Here is a 21635-nt window from a genome sequence, read left to right as displayed (position 1 = left end):
CCCTGTAAAAGTGTCTGTTATCAGCAGATTGTGTTCATGTGTGCCCAGACAGTTCAGAAATCCCGACCAGCTGATGTTTTATGGCCAATCATTTTCTGTAATTCGACATTAACACACACGCCACATGATCCTGTGTGTGATGTGTTACCCACCTCGGTAGACATACCTCCACATGATAAAGTTGTCCGGCTCCGATAATAACAAATGCACATGAGCGGCAGAAGGGGGGACGAGGGTGCTGCAAATGAGGGATTTACGACAGTGTTGTGAAATATACGTCCCACAGCTGTAGGGGGAGCTCGTAAAGACAACACGCAACAACAAAAGTGAAGATCAGCCAACAAATGGCTAGAGTTGCCAAGTTCCCCTTTAAAGCTCATAAACTGTGATATAAGAAATCATTTATTTCCTGCTTGACCTGTAAAGTCACTCTGAGATCGATTGCTATGTCTGAGGTAAAACACGCCCCCTCATTAGCATACAGAGCAATACATCTATAAATAAATATAGACATAAATACAAATATACATAAATGGGGGGCAGCAGCAATATGTTAACTGAACAATTATTTGAACTGTACATTACTCTAAACATTGGAACATTTATTTTTATATAATTTATCCACAAAGTGTGCAGCTTTTGTCACTGCAGTGTCTCTTTCTGGGCTGGAAGAGCATTTCCAGAGTCTCTTGATATGGGGAGTCAGAAACGTCTGGCCTGTTTATTGAGATCCGACTGCATGCATGCTGTAAGATGGTCTCCTTGCAGTCTATTGCAGATGTTTTGTCAATTTGTTAATAAAGAATCAAACATATTATTGATCGAATCATAATAAAATAAAATGACCTGCTATCAGACTTGACTGGCGCTGACAGGCTGTTCTGTGATGCTCAGATGCCACATGTTCGTCAAGTTTGTCCTTTCTGTAGGACTGGCAGGGAGACTATAAATGGCCGGGTCTGATTTCCTCTCACAACCGCTTGTTTATGTTGTCTACATATTCGACAGAACATTCATAAAACCAAAAAGATATCTTAAATAATTTCCTTTGAATGGTTTCTGTGCTTATTTAATCAGCAGATTTACAATGTCCTGACTAAACACATTTTAAATACACATTTTAAAGTATGTAAATAGTAAGTGGTATGTAATTCATTCATATAAATGTTATTGTTAATGAAATTACAGGTTTCAGTTACCCTTCATGCAATTACCACAATATATTATGAATAAGTTAGGCCGTAAGTAATTGCTATGTCATGAGTTAGATGAGAACCCTGCTGTCACATTTATTTATGTATGTATTTAGTTAATTACCAAGATCAGTCTTGTATTACTTAAGGGCTATTTAGTTTGTTTAATAAATTAACAAATTGTAATCTGGCACTATAAAGGAGGAGGGTGGGGCGAGCCGTAAGGGGTAGGGGCGAGCCGTTAGGAGGGCGGGGTGAACCGTTAGGAGGGAGGGGCAAGTCATTAGGAGGGCGGGGCGAGTCGTTAGGAGGGCGGGGTGAGCTGTTAGATAGATAGATAGATAGATAGATAGATAGATAGATAGATAGATAGATAGATACTTTATTAATCCGTTAAGGAAATTCAAGTTTCCAGTAGCAACAATGAATTAAAAACAAACAAACAGGACAAAAATATGAAAATATATAAAAATTAAATTAAGCCCTGCTCACAGGGATGAGTTAAAAAGGTGTATCGCCTGAGGGACAAAAGACTTCCTCAGTCTGTCGGTGGAGCAGGACAAAGAGAGCATCCTGTCGCTGAAGGTGCTCTTCTGTCTAACAATTATATTGTGCAGTGGGTGAAAGGTATTTTCTAGGATAGAAGAAAATTTACTAAGAGTCTTCCTCTCTGCCACCGATGTTAAAGAGTCAAGTTTCACCCCCACCACTGAACCAGCCTTCTTCACCAGCTTATCCAGCCGCATTTTTTTAATGCCACTCCCCCAACATACTACAGCATAGAAGAGGACACTAGCGACAACCGTCTGATAAAACATCTGCAGTAGCTTCTGAAAAATATTGAAGGAGCCTAACCTTCTCAGAAAGTATAGTCTACTCTGTCCCTTCCTGTATAAAGCATCTATGTTTTTGGACCAGTCCAGTCTGTTGTCCAACTGCAGACCTAGATATTTGTAGGAGGGTGTGGCAAGCCGTTAGGAGGGCGGGGCTCCACCTTATACAATGATAGGGGAAACTCTGACATATGATACTCTGCCTAACAATTTAGACATATGCATCTTTTCTCATGTCTTCAACTCTCTTAAACTTTTCAAATTAGGAATTATAGCATGTGTCAGCAAAAATAATTATCTCTTTACACGCCATTAGAATGAACACGTTCATTATACTTTCTCTTATGAACCAACAGGTTCCCTTTTTTTAAGCACTGTCACCTTTAACTTCTGACTCGGTTAACTTCTGACTGCGATTTCACTTTTTTCATTTTAAATAGTGTTTAAATAATGTTGCTGTTGGTGCATGAACAGTATCTGCAAAGTTGCAGCTCTGAAAGTTCAGTGTAAGCAGAGATATCCTCTTTTAAATATCAGGAAGTATAATTGCCTACAAAAACGACTGGATTGGGACTACAGCTGGGTTATGGTACATCACTAACCCACACATTTGCATCAACCACTCCCTCAGAAAATGGCATGCATATATTTCTGAGGCACGTCGACTCGTCGAGTGTGTTGTTCACGCAGCTGTCAGGTCTTTTGTGTTCGAGCTTCCCACGGACGCTGTACTTCGTCAACAATGGATACAATTTATGTTTGATTATGTTCCTGAAAATGACGATCATAATTTCGCTCTCTGTGCTGCACATTTACAGAAGACAGCTTCCAGAATCTCCACGAGTTCAACACCGGATTCAACAAGAAACTGTTACTAAAACATGAAGCAGTTCCAACTTTAAAACCAGAGGCAGCAGTTGTTGGGCCACAACCTGTAAGTCGGCGAAGACTTCATCATTTTAAATGTATTTGCATGTATAATTCCAGACGTAGCCTTGTGTTTTATTTTTTTCAAATGCCAGCGCTGGCTTTATAGCACTAGTTAGCCTATGCTATTTTGTGTCTACGACAAACGCGTACAAACATTATGGACCTGAATTTTCTATAAGTACTAATGTTTTAAACGTATTTTTTCATGTATATATGTTTTATGATGTTATTTTCGATTTGATCACGAACGTAAACTTGCCAACGCTGTTTGTGTTTAACATTAGTAGCCAGTCAGTTGCTATTGTTGCCAGTCAGATGCTATTGTGTTAAAAAAAAACGTGTATAAAGTTAAAAAATGTAGCAAATTATCATTCAGAAACGTTTAGTAAGAGCCGTGTGTGGTGAGGTTCTGCTTGACTCTCTTCATCGCCGCTTTCTTGGTCTGATTCTGCCTCAAACTGCAGTTCGACGCATATTTACATCTGGACCGGAGCTCATGACATACATGTTTCGCCCGTAAAGGTAATGGGCGTTAACTTTCCGGGCAACGTGAGCGACAGTTTAGCCAATCACAACACACTGGCCCAAACTAACCAATCTGAGCCCACTGACCGTTTCTGCTGGAGTGTTTTCATAGACTCAGGAAGTCAACCGCTCGTTCGAGGACAGAGGAGAGCGCGGCTGACAATAAACGTGAAGTTTATGAAAAATAAGACTTTTTAAAAAAGAAAAAACACGAATACATGTTATATTGCACCCCATAAACACAATCATGCAAAGAAAAAAAGCAGTCACCCCCCCCCCCCTTTAACTGTTACATTAGTACTCAAAAGCACAAATAATAATGTATAAATTCACTTTGTTGAATTTGTCCTGATACTTTCTGAACACACTCATGATTCATGATCTTCCTTCATCTAGTGGAAGTGTAGCAGTGATGATGGTCACATGACTGAATATGGACACAGAGATGGACGTTCATCTGCACATCCTCAGTGTCTCAGGAGTCACAATAAACACACTAAATAAAGTCATGATTGTGTAACTCTAGTGTATATGAGTGTGTTGTCAGCACAAGCTGTTGTAAATCCTGCCCACTTCTTTGCATTGTCAGCACATGCTTCAGTGCTCTGAGAGTGTTTATAGTGCTGTGAGTTTAACACTTCATGACTGAGAGCAGAACACACACACTCTTCATCATCACACAAGACTAAACTACAACTATGAACAACATCGGCATCTTCATCTGGACCATTGCACTGTTTATTCAAGGTTTGTGTAAAACAGGTTTTACAACAATTATTAGTTCTCTTAAAATGTGAAAAATATATTAATCATTTTTGTTTGTTTTCTTCCAGAGTGTAGAGGACAGATCACTGTAACTCAGAGTCCATCAATATCAGCAGTTCAACCAGGAGAACAAGTCAGAATAAACTGTAAAACCAGCAGTAATGTGTATGGTGGTAATCGTATGCACTGGTACTCACAGAAACCTGGAGAAGCTCCTAAACTCCTGATATATGATGCAACATATCTTTATACTGGAACTCCATCTAGATTCAGTGGCAGTGGATCTGGCAGTGATTTTACTCTGAGCATCAGTGGAGTCCAGACTGAAGATACAGGAGATTATTACTGTCAGAGTTTTCACTGGCCAGGAAACACTAGGCTGTTCACACAGTGATAAAGAGTCGTACAAAAACCTCTGTCAGTCAGACGTCACAGTGACTGCACTGATACAGCTGAGAGAAACTGCAGCTGCTGATGGAGGATCACACACTACACAATATCAATGTTTAACAAACTTTATAAAGACTTTAAAGGTAAATGTAAAACATCAGATTTTCTTTATGCTAAAATTATCACGGTTCAAGGATCCGTTTATGATTATTAAGTGTTTTTTTGCTATTAAAGGGCACCTATTATGGCATTTGAAATGTTCCTAATATTGTTCTGGGAGTCCCCAACAACAGTTTTACATGAATGCAATGACAAAAAACACTTTATTTGTCTTATAATATGGATTTATTTTTAACTGATTTGCTCACCGACTCCCAAATGATTCGTACAATGACTCATTTTTCCAAACCACTCCTTTGCGTGACGCTAATCGGCGGTGATTGGTCAGATGACAGACCCAGTCAGTTATTGTTTATTAGCATAACGCATAAACATATTGATAAAGCACTGCAGTACTACAAGACGCTCTATTCTTTATGACAACTCCAATAACAGCGACAAACATTTCACATATTTAAAAAAAATTGACATTGGAGACCTAGAAGCTGCGCTGAGCGTAACTTACACACAAACACACAGATACAAGCGCACACACATACTACCTCACGTCCCGACACTACAAAACTGTTCAAAACCCATAAAAGCAACAATTATTAATAATACTTACAGGTTGTGATTCGAAGGAGGAAGCTGATCCATATACACTGGGTAAGTAAGTTACTGAGCCCTCCTTCAGGAACAAATTTATGTTTTTGAACGATTCGTCATTGAAATGATGAACACAATCGGGCTATACTGTTGTGGTATTGTTGCAAATATGAACTCTAACCACCGATTCTTCACTTGCTCGTCCCTGGTAAATGAAAACAAGTGGCTGAACTATCTTTGCATTGTAGAACACAGCGTCTTCTCCACATGATGCTATGATGAAGTATTTGAATGTGTTCACTCCCGTCTGCGCGCGCAGTAACTGAGCGCCGCCAATTACCTCTCTACGTCACGATGTAACAGCTAAAACAAACTTCAAAACAATTCATTTCATAGACTCAGATTCGACTCTCACTTTTGAAAGACAATAACTTTATATACGGTGCACTTTCAGATATAAATCTTCGCAGGATGTTTTCATTCCCTTAGAGCTATATTACACACCATATGAACAGTCATTTTCAAAAATCCATGATAGGGGCTCTTTAATAATTGCTCAGACTTGCAGAAGAAAAGACTTGACACATGGCACTGACAATTCGTGTGTGTGAGAGAGAGAGAGAGAGAGAGAGAGAGAGAGAGAGAAGTTGAACAGATCTTTATTGTTACATTAATTCCAGGATTTACAACACTATACATACAGTCGGCAACGCGTCATAGTTGGGGGGGCGTGGTCGGCGTGGGGGAAAGCAGCGCGACCATCCTATGTATTTGAATGACAAAAATGTCGTATTGCAAGTCATTTATGCCTGCCGACCGGCAATGGTACATTGCAAAATGAACTGTAATAGGTTATGATTGCCCTTATTTAATTAAAAACTGGGTCAATAACCCAACCAAATGGCCGGAGGTGTCGTTTCCAGACTATTATATCTGGTTGAATCTCTCCGATATACGAGACCATCAGTGTTTTATCCGAAATGACAAACACATGGTGACCCTCTTGGGTCTGGCAGGAAGTATTGAGATTTTCAGGAATACCGCCATTACTTTTAGCCAATTATGTGCTAAAAGGTAGATAGTCCTGCCAAGAACCATTCACCGAGCGACCACTCATGATCACCCCCAACTTGTGAGGGAAGCATCGGTCGATAGCATTATGCGTCGACAAGAAGCCCCACAAAACTGGGCTTGGGCGAGGGACCAAGGTTCTTCGACATGACCGAAGCACGAAGGCAAAGTTGACCTTGATCATGCGAAACGTTTTCTCCTCGGAGAAAACCCCTTGGTCCTGAGCCATCACTGCATGGGTCTCATGTACAAAAGGCCAAAAATAACTACGTTGGACACAGCTGCCATGATATATACCCCATTTACTGCTGTAAAAGGCTACACCTAGAAAAGTGGTCCTCAGAGCACACTCTTCTTGGCGTTGAACAACAACCCCCAACATCTTTAAATGAGACCGAACGACATCTCAATGCCGAACTGCCACAAGCTCAGATTGAGCTAGGATCAATCAATCATTGATAGTATAACACGCAAATGCCCTGGAGTCCAGAGGAGCCAGAGCTGCATCCACGCATATTGAAAACAAAGGTGTGGGGTGAGAAACCTTGGCTGAATGGGAGAACCCGATATTGGTATGCTTCGCCCCCGAAAGCAAACCTCAGGAACCTCCTGTGATGAGGATGCATATCTCTAACTGGCTAGACTGTTCTGTTTTGCACCTTGTGCTGCGAGGAGCTTAATAGGCCGAGACTGCTCTCGTCCAGCAGTCTCAGGAACATTGGTGAGGAAGAAACCTCTGGAACACCGCTGAATGGATTATTTCATAGTTTTCTTGAAAGCGGAGTAATATTATTATTAGTGTTTTTGTTGTTATTAATAATTGCTCAGACTTGCAGAAGAAAAGCTTTGACACATGGCACTGACAATTCATGTATGTGTGTGTGGGTGTGTGTGTGTGTGTGTGTGAGAGAGATAGAGAGACTATTTATTGAAAGTGTTTGTTGACTTTGTTGGACTTCTTTATCTGGCGTTGGCTCCCATTTGAAACAGTTCGGCTCAAGTCCAGCAAATTCAGGGTCATGATTGAGGACAATGTCCCGTCCAGAGACAAGCTGTTTTGTTGTTGAGGTTTTGTTCAAACCAACCATCGAATATACCCTCTCAGCATCAGCATTAGGATGCAGAAGCACTAAAACCAAGACTGCGATCTTTGATAGCCTCCCAAATGGGTTCAAGCATCGTCTCCTCCTCAGGAGTCACTCAGGACCTTTTCTGAACAGAACAAGAGATCCAGCAAAATTCAGATCAATTTGAGCCAATATCCCTCTTGCTTCGACAGCTCTTTGTGTATGGTTCTCAGGTGCGATCTCTTCAAGCATCTGTACTATTGCAGGCAACCTGTCCATAACATTGCAACATGCTATGTGTCTACAGGCCCAACGTGTGTCACTTGCTGCTGGAGTTCCCTTGTGCACCATCAAACATCTCCCGCTGCACTTCCAGCCATTTGTTCTGTCCATAAGACCCAGACATGAATACATGCAGTCGTTCCAATAATGAGCAGAAGTTTCCTGCATCTGCCATACTTTTTACAGCATCTACTATAACTAAGTTCAAGCAGTGTGCACTACTGTGGCATGTTTGGCTTCTTCTTTAATTTCAGCTTGAACACCTGCATGTCCCCGCACATCACTGCTACGCCATCGTAGCCCTGGCCTACAAGGTTTTTCTTGTGCTCCAGCCCATGGTACTCAAGGAAGAAGATAATCTCATCACTTCAGGCGGCAGCATCCTGGTGTTCTGCCCCTTCAAACTCTAGAAAGCTTCCATGAAACACACTGTTGTGGAAAACATTTTAATATAGTATTGACTTTCAGCCTCCTGCTTCTTCTTTTGCTCATCCATTAGTCCAAACATTGAAGTATTTTTATCCATAGTTTTCTTGTTTTCTGTCCATACGAACATTGCCTTTACATGGCCTTCAGATCTGGCCTGAGAACAGAAACCACTGTCTTTCATTGTAGGCTTTTTACAGTTACGATAACCCTCGAATGAGGTGAAAACTGTCCTTGGAGCATCGGGGAGGAAAAATGGCCACCAGCAAAACAGTAACGGCATCTTTCGAGTGCGAGTAATCTAACCAGGGATGAGATTTGAACCAGTCGCTTCTGCTGGAGGGTCTTAGGGAAACTGTTGCCCATTCGCTGCACTGGCACCTCACGCCCGGACTTGGATACGTCTAGAAGAAGGAGGAGAGGAAAGGTTCACATCTAAACTAATTAAACAATATTACTAGTAAAAACATAATCAATTAGGAACTGTCATTGATTAGTTTAAACCAGACGTGTCAAGTAACTTACTAGGGATGCAAATTATCAATTAATTCATTAACCTTATCGATCGATTAACGATTAACTGATAAGCGGCTATTTTCCTGAGATTGTACATTTCTCACTGTATCAATAGTGTCTTAACATAAAAAGCGAAATATTGCTGTTACGTTCCTCAGCCCGCTGTGTGTTTCTACACATCTGAGTTTCTCTTGCTCTTAATTATAGATGAGCTACACCTGAGCAGCAGCCGCATACTCGAGCTACAATCGCTTTCCGGACCCACACCTGAGGGCACACAGAGCCTGAGAACGAGAGCCTGAGTCGATGCACTGCCGTGCTGTCTGTCGTAGGAGCTTTTGCAGTCCACCCCGGGAATCAGAAGCGCTCCGCCTTTGTAACTAATCTGTCTGTGTTTCGTGAAGCTATCCGGTACTTGTTGACCGACCTACTAAATAAACATACCCCTATTTTTGACACGAGCTGGCCGGTGTGCGTCTCTCCTCTATGTTCAGGGTGGTGTCCGTCCGACCGTAACATATTGGAACGCAACAATTGCTTATACTGAATAAAAATGCATGTTATATTGCTCAAATGATGTTTTATTGTAACAGTTGGGATATGGTACAGAATGGCATTTATGTAGTTTAACAAAATAAATTATGCATAGAAAATTTAAATACATAAAAAAATATTCGTGCACTGGCTCACCTCTTGCAAACATTTAGCAAGATAAAATATATGTTAATAAAAATCCATATGGGTAGGCTTAGCCTTAATATATTAAGTCTATATATAATAATCTGTCTGGTAAACTACTTGTATAAAAAAAATGTAAACATTAGCAGCAGCTCTTATAATCCCCCTTGGTGTGAGAAAGGTCACAGTAAGATTACCAGACCTGGAAATGTCAAATATAAAACTGAAGGGATGTCCATTTTCACAAATTCCCATGATTGATCGTCATTTAAATTAACAATCAATTATGCGTCTGCTGCAGTGGGTGGCGTACGGCCAAAAGCTGGACAGGGTCTCTGCTACTGCTCAAAACGCTATGTTCCTCACCAAATTAAAGAGAATGGTTTTTAATCTAAATAAAGGACTAGTAGGATTGTAAAATGTTTCAATATTATAGATAATTAAATTAAATTAATTATTTAATAATCAAATATAACGACTCATAGAACGTGTCACCAACGCCGCCTCAGATGCGTGCTTGTCAGAATGTGTTGTGGACGCGCACTGAAAACAGCAACCAAACACAATGAATTCACAACCATTTAATAAAATAGTGTTCTGATGTTATCTAAGATGACAGTCACAAATTAATCATTGTTATTATTAGTAGTGCATTTCTGCTTGAGCAGCGCGGGCTGAATGAATAACCGATGAGCACTTTCGTTATTTAAATCAAAGAAACACAACCGATATGAGATTAGTCAGATATATACAAAATGAACATAATTTTACAAATAATATCTTCACAAAATGACGTGAATACACAAGTGAACTTGAACCACGTTATGTGACATTCAGAATAACTGAATGTTGTGCACGCGCTCTTTCTGGAACAACGCGACAGGGCAACTATACCCAAATTATTCACCACGTTTTATTACAATATTGTTGTCTTTATAATGTTATGTAATATGACACCCCCAAATAGTAATTATTAGTCGTGCATTGCCGTTTGAGCCAAAGATCACGCTTCAATTCTTCACAAAATTCATCCAATATGTGTCACGACACACAGGGGACAGAAGATCCAATTTGCAGATGTTTATTATAAAGGGCAATCCAAAATCATAGTCTTCCAGTCAAAATCCAAATAATCAAACCAAACATGAAAACCAAACACAAACCAACTAGGAAACAGACCAAAGAAGTGGTGCCATCGAACAACGAATCCGTACACATACTAACACAGACAGGGAATAAATACACAGATCTAACAAGACTAACAATGAACAGCTGGGAACAATGATGACGGGAAACAGCTGAGTGCAATGAACTGATGAGTGACAGTGACAGACAGAATGCTGGGAAATGAAGTCAATAGTGAAGGACACCTTAAACACGAAGACCTCTAGTGACAAACAAGGGAACACAACCAGACACTGTATGAGATAAATCAGATATAGTAAGGCATAACGTTACACAAAATAAACTATTACAACTTACATTTGCATTAAACAAAAGGCTGCGAATACACACGCAAACGTAGTCCTGATGAAGTCCCAAACATAACTCCGGCGCGCTCGCTTACATGTTTCGCGGTTGAGCAGCAGGCACACGCATAGACCTGGTTAATGGATGATAGATAAGTTTGATCGATTCATGTTTTATCGACAATTAATCGATAATAATCGATTAATCGTTGACATCCCTATTTGTTAACTTACTTAAGTAGACATTTTGGGTATCTATACTTTACTGGAGTAATTCTTTTTCAGCCGACTCCTTACATTTCTACTCGATTATCTGTTCTTTCTACTCCATACATTTCAAAAATAGTCTAGTTACTCCTATTTAATTTCAGCTTGTTTTCATTCCGGCTTGTCATCCTTAAATTATAAAAATAAATAAAAAATCAGAGCAAAAACATGCAATTATTAATTTGAGCAATAGATCTAAAATACATTCTACACAAAATATAAAAACTCATCTCCCATCTCATCACACTTTCACACTGACAACTTTCCCTAATTATTAAACCTCTACATGCATTCGGTTTGCTCTACCATTTATTAGTAGTGATTTACAGTTTGTTAACTATACTATATACCTGAGCATTCAGTATTGTGCAATGTGCCTGTCTTTTATGAAAAAAGACGCCGACCACGTTACATCTAAAGTGGCGTAGGTCGTAATGCGCTAATCGTGCAAATCAGCTTTAGATGCGCTCGGACCCGAGTTCGAATTCGCTTTTTGCCGAAGTCTCTTCTCCCTTTTCCCAACACATATGAGATGTAAAATGTATAACCTAACATAGGTCTCTAGCGTGTTATTTTGCCAACGAACTAAAATCGCATGGCTGTTTGCGTTTCTAAAACAGCACAAGACTTTAAGAATAGGCATCAGTGCTGGGTGATTTAAAGAAAAGTGTGCACTTTGCTCACGCGATCAGGACGGTCATCTGGTGTTTTCTCCTAAATACAAGCTCACGGGTTTATTTCTTGGAAGTGAAGAAATAAGGACAAAAGTAGGCCTGCACGATAAATCGTTATAAAATCGCGATCTCGATTCACCCTGTTCACGATTTATTTTTTAAATGACTTCGATTTAAAAATAAAAAAAATCGGCCTTTATTTTGAAGCGTGTATAGCCTACTACAGTGTGTGTGAGTCCAGACAAAGAAACACTCAGAATGGGGATAAAAAAAAGAAGGCTGTCTATGAAGTAAATGCGTCTTATTAGTGGAAAGTGTGGTGCGCGAGCACTAGAAACGCACGAGCTGGTCGAGCACATCACTTTAAACAGACATCAGTGGAAAGTTTGTAGTTCTCTAACGTAGACTCGCTGTATTCTGGACATCACAGTATTCCGGACACTAGACCGTTTTCTGCAAATTCTTTAAATAAGCACTTAACGGTCATTGCATCTATACCCAGATAGCAAACTGACATTGAATCAACGTGGAAACATGACATCGAAACAACGTTGATCTGACATTGTTTTGCTCATCGAATTAACGTTGAACCAACGTCAGACGCATCATTCTTTCAAAACTAGCGGAAAATCAACTTGAAATCAACGTTGTTTCAACGTTATGAAAGCAAACCAATTTTCGATTTTCATTTAGCTTTGAAGAATGCCGCGTCTAACGTTGGTTCAACGTTAATTCGATGAGCAAAATCAACGTTGTTTCAATGTCATGAGCGATGTCGTTTCCACGTTGATTCAATGTCAGTTTGCTGTCTGGGATATATATATATCCACGTCATCTGTGCCTCGTCCTCTTTCGCTTCCGACCAACCCAGCTTATAGTTGTTGAGATGTATGCGTTATATATTAGAAATGACTCTTTCTACCTGTCCGAAACACAGTGAGTAGAAATTTACAGCCGTCCAGAACACCGTGAGTCTACGTACATTATTACTGGGCGTTTGCAGGTCAAGAAGTTCAATAAACGCAAACATGCAAGAATACTGAATTAAATTGTCTTTCACGTCTTGCGCTTGTATGGACAAATTTACACAAAATTATGTAAAAATAAAGTCGTTTAGAGTAAACAAAGTTTATTAGTTAACAAAGTCGGTTATATCTCAAGTGAATGTAAGTTAGCCATGTTCAAATGGGGTCCATGCGTTCGGACTTAAAGTCCCCGTGAAATCAAAATTGAACCTATTTACTTTGTTAGCGCATATTACTAGTCTTGTGGTGAACAATTAATCCGTGCAAGTGAATATATATTTAAAAAATGTTTTACCTTAGTAATCTTTAATCAAAATCTGAAAAGTTACTTCCGGTCTGGAACGGTTTCTTTTTCTGATGACGTAGGTTTCACAGTTTGGGTGGGGAAACGCGTAACCACTCCCCTCAAACCGTTAGTTTGCTATGAGCGAGAGATGGAGAGGAGGAGCGCTAGAGTCAAACCCTGCCCTCTGTTCAATATTCCGTTTCACTTGGAAATACGTCACAGCACTGGAGAAAAATCGTTTGCAACTTCCGGTTCACGGGGACTTTAAATGGGCAGGAGTTTAATAAAACTGCTGCTGTGTTTTCATATTAATCAAAGGACAAATAAATTACTCACTGCTTTACACTAAATAGTCTGCCCTTTTAAACTTTACAAAAATATCCATCTATATTTAATTTATACAGTAATGAATTTGCAATTTTTTCACATTTGATTACTTTATTCCAATGTATACCGATCTACTATAAAAACACTGTTTATTTAATTTGCAGCTTTTCTTTGTTCTATTTTTGTATTTATTTGTCCTACTTGTAATTACATTATTTATTCTTATTTTGTTTTAAAAAACATTTAAAAATTACAAATGCAGTGACAATTCAGGGATTGGTTATTGAAGTCCTTGAAATCCAAAAAAGTAGTGCTTGAAAAGTCCTTGAAAGTCCTGGAATTTCATTTTACAGAATCTGTACGAACCCTGATTACACTTATGAGAAAAAAATCGTGAAAAAATCGTGATATCAATTCTAAGCTAAAAAAAATCGTGATTCATATTTTTCCCAGAATCGTGCAGGTCTAGACAAAAGTATTTTAATTTTCATATTATAGTGTAATGTAGACTAAAATATACTTTTGAGATATTCATTTTCATTTATATAGTACATTTATAGGCTATATGGATTTTACGTCATAGGAATAATTATATAAATCATTATTAAATTATTATAATACTTGTTTAGGATCCTAAAACACCATTGATAATGTAATGCAGACTGAGACTCTCATAACTAAAAAGATGTTTGAGCCCTCTTTATTGTCCTGGCACAAATCAATGCGTTTTCTTTGTTCAACGGGCAGTTCATGGGTTAAAGCTCTTAATTTTGATCTCTCAGAGAGCACGAGATTGATGCATTTAACATTAAAATGTACAAAATTTTCTTGCGGGGGAGCATGCCCCCGTGTTTATGGGGTGCAATATAACATGTATTCGTGGTTTTTCGTTTTTAAAAAGTCCTACTTTTCATAAACTTCATCTTTATTGTCAGCCGCGCTCTCCTCTGTCCTCAAACGAGCGGTTCACTTCCTGATTCTATGAAAACACTCCCTCAGAAACACGCAGTAAGCTCAGATTGGTTAGCTTAGCCCGGTGTGTTGTGATTGGCTAATCTGTCGCTCACGTTGTCCGGAAAGTTAACGCCCATTACCTTTACGGGTGAAACGTGCACGTCATGAGCTCCGGTCCAGATGTAAATATGCGTCGAACTGCAGTATCAGTTTGAGGCAGAATCAGACCGAGAAAGCGGCGATGAAGAGAGTCAAGCATAACCTCCACACACACGGCTCTTAATAAACGTTTCTGAATGATAATTTGCTACATTTTTTTTAAACTTTATACATGTTTGTTTTACACAATAGCATCTGACTGGCAACATTAGCAACTGACTGGCTACTAATGTTATACTCAAACAGCGTCGGCAAGTTTACGTTCTTGATCAAATCGAAAATAACGTCATAAAACATATATACATGAAAAAATACGTTTAAAACATTAGTACTTATACAAAATTTATGTTTGTACGCGTTTGTCGTAGACACAAAATAGCATAACTAATAGCCTAGTGGCAATAAAGACAGCGCTAAAAAAATAAAACACAAGGCTACGTCTGGAATTATACATGCAAATACATTTAAAATGATGAAGTCTTCGCCGACTTACAGGTTGTGGCCCAACAACTGCTGCCTCTGGTTTTAAAGTCGGAACTGCTTCATGTTTTAGTAACAGTTTCTTGTTAAATCCGGTGTTGAACTCGTGGAGATTCTGGAAGCTGTCTTCCGTAAATGTGCAGCACAGAGAGCGAAATTACGATCGTCATTTTCAGGAACATAATCAAACATAAATTGTATCCATGGTTGACGAAGTACAGCGTCCGTGGGAAGCTCGAAGACAGAAGACCTGACAGCTGCGTGAACAACACACTCGATGAGCTGGAGCTGCTGAAATATGCGCATGCCCTTTTCTGCATATTCTGAGGGAGGGGTTGATGCAAATGTGTGGGTTAGTGACGTCTATAACCCAGCTGTAGTCCCAATCCAGTCGTTTTTGTAGGCAATTATACTTCCTGATATTAAAAGACGATATCTCTGCTTACACTGAACTTTCAGCGCTGCAACTTTGCGAATACTGTTCATGCACCAACAGCAACATTATTTAAACACTATTTAACACACTATTTAAAATGAAAAAAGTGAAATCGCAGTCAAACCCCCCTTTAAGGGTCCACCCAACATAGTTTTACAAATTCCTATAGGAAAGAACAACCATTTATGAACTTTACTCCAGCATAGTTCAACAAAGTTAATTTTAAGACAGTAAAACTGTAAATGCCATATTAAAATGTCCTTGGACAAAATATACATTTGGCCTGCTTAAAAGGGGGCCTACAAGACATTGTGCCCAGGGGTCTCTGAACTTCTAATCTGGCCCTGACTCCACATGAAGACTCAGAAACTGAGACAGAGTACAGGCTGCACCTCGCTGACACGTCCTACACATGCCTGAACACCAACACCCAGAGACAGTGATGAAGAGGACATCACCAGGAGGATCAGGAGACGGGGAACACCAGGGAAGACATGGAGACAGATGTTTCACCAAGACCTGAAGAATGTCAGTGCCCATGGGAAGATGTGGAGAACTTGGCCACGGATCGAACACGTTGGAGGACACTGGTTGATGATGATGATGATGATGATGATGATGAGTTTATCCACAGCTGTGGGATATTTTTATCTAGAGAGTGTTGCATAATTCAATGTTAAATGCATTTATGTAATAAGTTCACTGATATGTGGGAATGACCAAAAGTATGTCTTTAATAGCAAGCAATAATCATGTGAACTTGTTTAAAAATGACACGATTTACATGCAAACGGGATCGTTATCAGCAGTGTAACTGATCATGACCAAATAATCGAGTATCTGATGTCATGTGTCAAGTCAGATGAGCTTTCCCACTCTTGCAAACAGAGGAAGGTTATGATGTGTGGAGAGACGTCATGTATCACTGGATCATGAACACACACGGGTTAATTTGTAATAATTTTAAAGAATACAATGAAATTAATATAAACTTTCTGACAGTGTGTGGGACATCCGACTACTTTCCAAGAAGGGGCAAAACTGAATTACAAATATGGCCATAAATATGAATTGAGGCAGTAGCCAATGACAGCAGGAGTAAAAGCTGCAGGATTATGTACGAGTATACAAATATGTACGAGTGTTGAACGAATTTGACAACTTGTTAAATCCATTATGATACCAAACATAAAACCTACCATAAGTTCAGTGTCAAGGACAGGACTGACTACAGTCAGTTTTACAATTTGGCTAAAACCGGTGAAGCTGTAACACCGGCTCAAGAAATAGCTAAGCGGAGCAAGCCGTTTAGTGACGGAGAATTTGTGTGAGACTGCATGTTGAAAGTGGCCGTACAAACATGTTGCTCACATATGATGGTAGTCCTGGTAGTGCTGAATAGAGTAACGACACAAATCAAGCGTAGCGTCAGTTCTGGCAGGTCATGTTAGTGAAGCTCTCATCAGTGACTCTCGGCTGATCCTCGTCTACTACAGGAATACGACTCTATCACTGTATACATATATAAGCTCCTTCAGTATTATCAGCAGCTGTGGCGTTTCTCAGGAGCGATTACCCTCCTCCCTCCCCAGCTCCTCCTGTCTCAGGCAGGGTTTGGCATTTGATTCCCCTAAAATACTTTCAAATCTTGAATGAATGATATCTGCATACATTGATGTTGAAACCCACCGCCAGTCCAAACTGTTGCTAACTGTCAATCATATTTGACGATAGAGGGCCTGACAGAAATGACATTCATATGATTATAAGTAACTGGAAAAAACACAAATGTCAGGGCATGTCAAAATATTTTAAGGACCCCAAAAACACGTTGGACGGGTTAAGTAAGTTCAGTGATGGTTCATTTCTGTTGTAAATTAATTTACTTAATTTATCTATACAGCCGCTCTGGAGAATATGAGCGTAATATATTGATGAATATAAAGTGTTTTTGTTTATTGCTCAGGAATTGTCAGTTAAATGACCCATTTATATCTGTAGTGTTTTATCTCATTACAGCTGTAATTATAGCGCTAGATCTACAGCTAAACTTCTTTAAATGCCACATACGGCCCAGCTCCGGCTGACAGGATCTGTGTGCAAGCTTGAGGACCAAACCCCAAGAGCTTTATTTGTGAAACATTTGACATGTAAATGTGCAGCAGAAGTGAAAGTGTTCCAGTCCAGATGATGTGACCAATCAGAGAGTGAGACTGAAAGCCCATTTGCATTGTCAGGGTGGAGTGATTGTGATCTCTCAGAATAGAGCAGCTCTGTCTCCAGAGACCATGTTCAAACCCCAAGAGCTTTATTTGACATTTACTGCCACATCAACCTTCTGAAAAGCTCCTGCATCTTCATCTGTTAGTTGAATGATGTTGTCAGACACAAAGTGAACTTGTTGAGAAGCTTTATTGAATGTTGCAGCAAACACACACACACACACACACACTGTTTGAGTATTGAGTTGTAAAGCACTCCAGCTGCAGCACTAGACTCATGTGAATCCTGCCTGACACAGGACACTCAGATACGGCTCATCTTCAGGAGAGAAACATCAGCACTCAGAGCTCTTGTGGAACGAGACCTCATGAGGAGCTCCATCATGTGTTACTCTGCAGACGTACAGCTCTCCCTCTTCCCAGCGTGCTTTGCTGAGGGTCAGGACGCTACTGCGGCTGTAGCGGCCGTCCTGCTGGCTCTCTGCGCTGGTCAGAACCCCCTCGGTGACCTCTGACCCGTCCAGTGTCCAGCTCACCAGCGCCCCCTGTGGAGAGTAAGAGCTGAGCAGGCAGAGCAGTGCGGCTGAGTCTCCAGAGATCTGCAGAGAAGAGGGCGGCAGCAGAGACACTGAGGGCTTCACTGTGGGACCAGCTGCAGGAGACACACACACACACACACACACACACACACACCGCATCAATCAAACTAAACATCGGAATACACAGACTGTTAGTTTATAAAGTTAGTTTGTACTCAAGTGAGATATTCATCAAATAAAAAACTCAATGTAAAAGTTTGACTCAAGCTCACATAAAAAGAAATGTATATAACTTTTAAGAACTAGAAAACAACGTCTGTGTTTGTATTATAAAGCACTGAATTATAAGCACAACATGAGCAAAAGAGATTCAGTATCATTGACTGAACTACAGAAAGGAGCAACATTTACATTCTGATGTCAAATCTCTTTTTACATGTATGATTTCTACAATAAAAGATGAACTAAATATGAACTCAGTGTAGAAATAAATGAAGGAGAAACAAACCTGTAATAAACTGAATAAACTCATAGTGAGACACAGTATAGAGATATGCTTAGAATTGTATTGATTTTTTTAAAGAAATAATGCTATTCTGATAATAATAACATTGTTTTAGATTAAATAATTATACAAAAATATCAGTAACACTTTAATTAAAGCCTTTATACATATTGCATTATAAAGGTATTTTTAATGCATTAATTATATATTGTTTTACTCATTATAATGCATGTATGATCTCATCAATAATTGTAACCAAGGCTTTAACACATTATAATATTATCTATTCATTTTCACACTCATGAAAAACAAACAATTTCAGATGAAACAAGATATTTTAAGTATTATAATACATTTTAAATGTGGTTGCAATTATTTAAGAAAATATATACTGCATTATAACATACATTATGAAATACTTTATAATGTATCGTACATTAAAGCTTGAAGTAAAGTTTTACCACAACATCTAATCATCAAAATAATCATTTATTATTAACAACTGTAAAACACTTTCTGAAATCTAAATTATATTTTAATTAGGTGATTAAATGGACAGACTTACTGATCACCAGTTTAGTTCCTCCACCGAATGTGTACCACAGTGATTCAATCTAATGAAACACTCGTACAAAAACCTCTATTCCACTCGAGTGAACACACACTCCAGCAGAGAGAGAGAAACAACACTTCAACACACTGATATTAGAAGATCCTCAGCTCTTCTCAACACTCACTCATTCAGATTTGACTAAATGCTTTCTGATATAACACTGTTTAAAGAAATATATGTGATGAGCTGTGACCTCTGAGGTGACCTTTGACCTCTTTGATCATGGATGATGTTGTGTTTGAGTTTGTCATAATGATGCTTCTGTTCTTCATATGCAGATCAATCATCATGATTGACAGAAAAACCTGCAGCTTCACACTTCAATCTTCAGTGAGAATCTGTTCAAATAATGACTTTATTGAATATTAGAGCCAAAGTCAATAGAAAGTGTGACAATGAAGATCTCAAAGTTGTGTTTTGCATGTTTTCATATTCAAGGTGTGTTATAAAAGTATCTGGACTGGTTCTGAATCTCATGAAACGTGAACAAGCTCTAATATGTGTCCATCTTTAACAGCCTGTTTCTTCTCCATCTGATGATTTCAGACACACATGAGGCTTCATGATAGATGGAGTGACACCATGAACTCTGATTAGAGATTCACAATCAGTCCTGATACTTTCTGAACACACTCATGATTCATGATCTTACTTTAGTGATGGCGCTTCATCTAGTGGAAGTGTAGCAGTGATGATGGTCACATGACTGAATATGGACACAGAGATGGACGTTCATCTGCACATCCTCAGTGTCTCAGGAGTCACAATAAACACACTAAATAAAGTCATGATTGTGTAACTCTAGTGTATATGAGTGTGTTGTCAGCACAAGCTGTTGTAAATCCTGCCCACTTCTTTGCATTGTCAGCACATGCTTCAGTGCTCTGAGAGTGTTTATAGTGCTGTGAGTTTAACACTTCATGACTGAGAGCAGAACACACACACTCTTCATCATCACACAAGACTAAACTACAACTATGAACAACATCTGCATCTTCATCTGGACCATTGCACTGTTTATTCAAGGTTTGTGTGATACAGTTTTTATAATAATTATAAATTCTCTTAAAATGTGAAATAAATATTAATCATTGTTGTGTGTTTTCTTCCAGAGTGTAGAGGACAGTATACTGTAACTCAGAGTCCATCAATATCAGCAGTTCAACCAGGAGAACAAGTCAGAATAAACTGTAAAACCAGCAGTGATGTGTATGGTAATTACTTACACTGGTATCAGCAGAAACCTGGAGAAGCTCCTAAACTCCTGATTTATAGAGTGAACAGCCTTTATACTGGAACTCCATCTAGATTCAGTGGCAGTGGATCTGACTATGGCAGTGATTTTACTCTGAGCATCAGTGGAGTCCAGACTGAAGATACAGGAGATTATTACTGTCAGAGTTTACATTATCCAAACAGTAAATGGGTGTTCACACAGTGATAAAGAGTCGTACAAAAACCTCTGTCAGTCAGACGTCACAGTGACTGCACTGATACAGCTGAGAGAAACTGCAGCTGCTGATGGAGGATCACACACTACACAATATCAAACCTTTCACACACTTTATTCATTTATTAGGATGTACTCAGTAAACTTATATGATGTACTTTGAACACCTCCTGCTGGAAAGATAACTTCCTCACCCTGTCCGACCTCTGCCCTCAGTCTGGTTCACTCATCCGTCAGTTTCTCCACAGGCTTCATCAGATCATGCTACTCAGCTCTCAGTATGGATGGGTCTTTACAGTAGCTGTGTTCCCCACTCTGCCCACTCTCAGGAAAGCTGTCACTGTAGTCCAGTCCAGTTATCATGGGGTCACTTCACTGGTACAACATCTCTTTCTTTTGACAGCTGGTGTTTCTGTAACCGTAGTAGCTACAGGGGTTGGACAATGAAACTGAAACACTAGCCATGTTTCCATCCACTTGTCAATCGAATTATCGGAAGTTCGGTAAAAAAAACACATGCGGATAAAGCTGGTGAAAGTGTGTTTCCATCAAACGGCTTTAAAGCGAATAAAAACCTGTACGTAATGACGTCACATGCTGTTTTGCGATCAAATTGGTATATCGAATTGATTTGAGACATTTTAAGATGTTTCCATCCATTTTCGCACTGAATCGAACAACATTCAAGCAAACTTTTGCGAACAACCTTTTGTTAGACAAAACAGATTGCGCCATCTACCAAAAATGATCAATATTTCACAAGTTGAAGCCTAATAATGCTTATGTGCCAGTTGATAGCGACATATGTATGGGATAATGTATGAGGTGGTTGTTGAAGCGGTTGT

The 21635-nt window shown here is 39.3% G+C and overlaps 1 long non-coding RNA gene, 1 pseudogene and 1 gene segment (V, D, J or C); 2 read left to right on the top strand and 1 right to left on the bottom strand.

Moving 5' to 3' along the window:
* The first annotated feature begins 4138 nt into the window (after positions 1-4138).
* LOC120483645 (immunoglobulin kappa variable 3-15-like) lies at positions 4139-4866 on the top strand. The segment is given in 2 exon segments: positions 4139-4228; positions 4315-4866. Coding segments are annotated over 2 exon segments (375 nt in total).
* A 3530-nt stretch (positions 4867-8396) lies between these two features.
* Positions 8397-9167, top strand: LOC148965013 (uncharacterized). Its single transcript, XR_016150747.1, has 2 exons — positions 8397-8617; positions 8914-9167. It is a non-coding gene; the product is annotated as an uncharacterized LOC148965013 (long non-coding RNA).
* An 8851-nt stretch (positions 9168-18018) lies between these two features.
* On the bottom strand, positions 18019-19627 carry LOC120483649 (immunoglobulin lambda constant 7 pseudogene; annotated as a pseudogene).
* Between the last annotated feature and the right edge of the window lie 2008 nt (positions 19628-21635).

The sequence above is a fragment of the Pimephales promelas genome, chromosome 25 (assembly GCF_988280905.1).
Source record: "Pimephales promelas chromosome 25, fPimPro1.hap1.1, whole genome shotgun sequence".
NCBI lineage: Eukaryota > Metazoa > Chordata > Actinopteri > Cypriniformes > Leuciscidae > Pimephales > Pimephales promelas.
The sequence above is the reverse complement of the archived record's forward strand: the minus strand, read 5'-3'. Positions and strand labels throughout refer to the sequence as shown.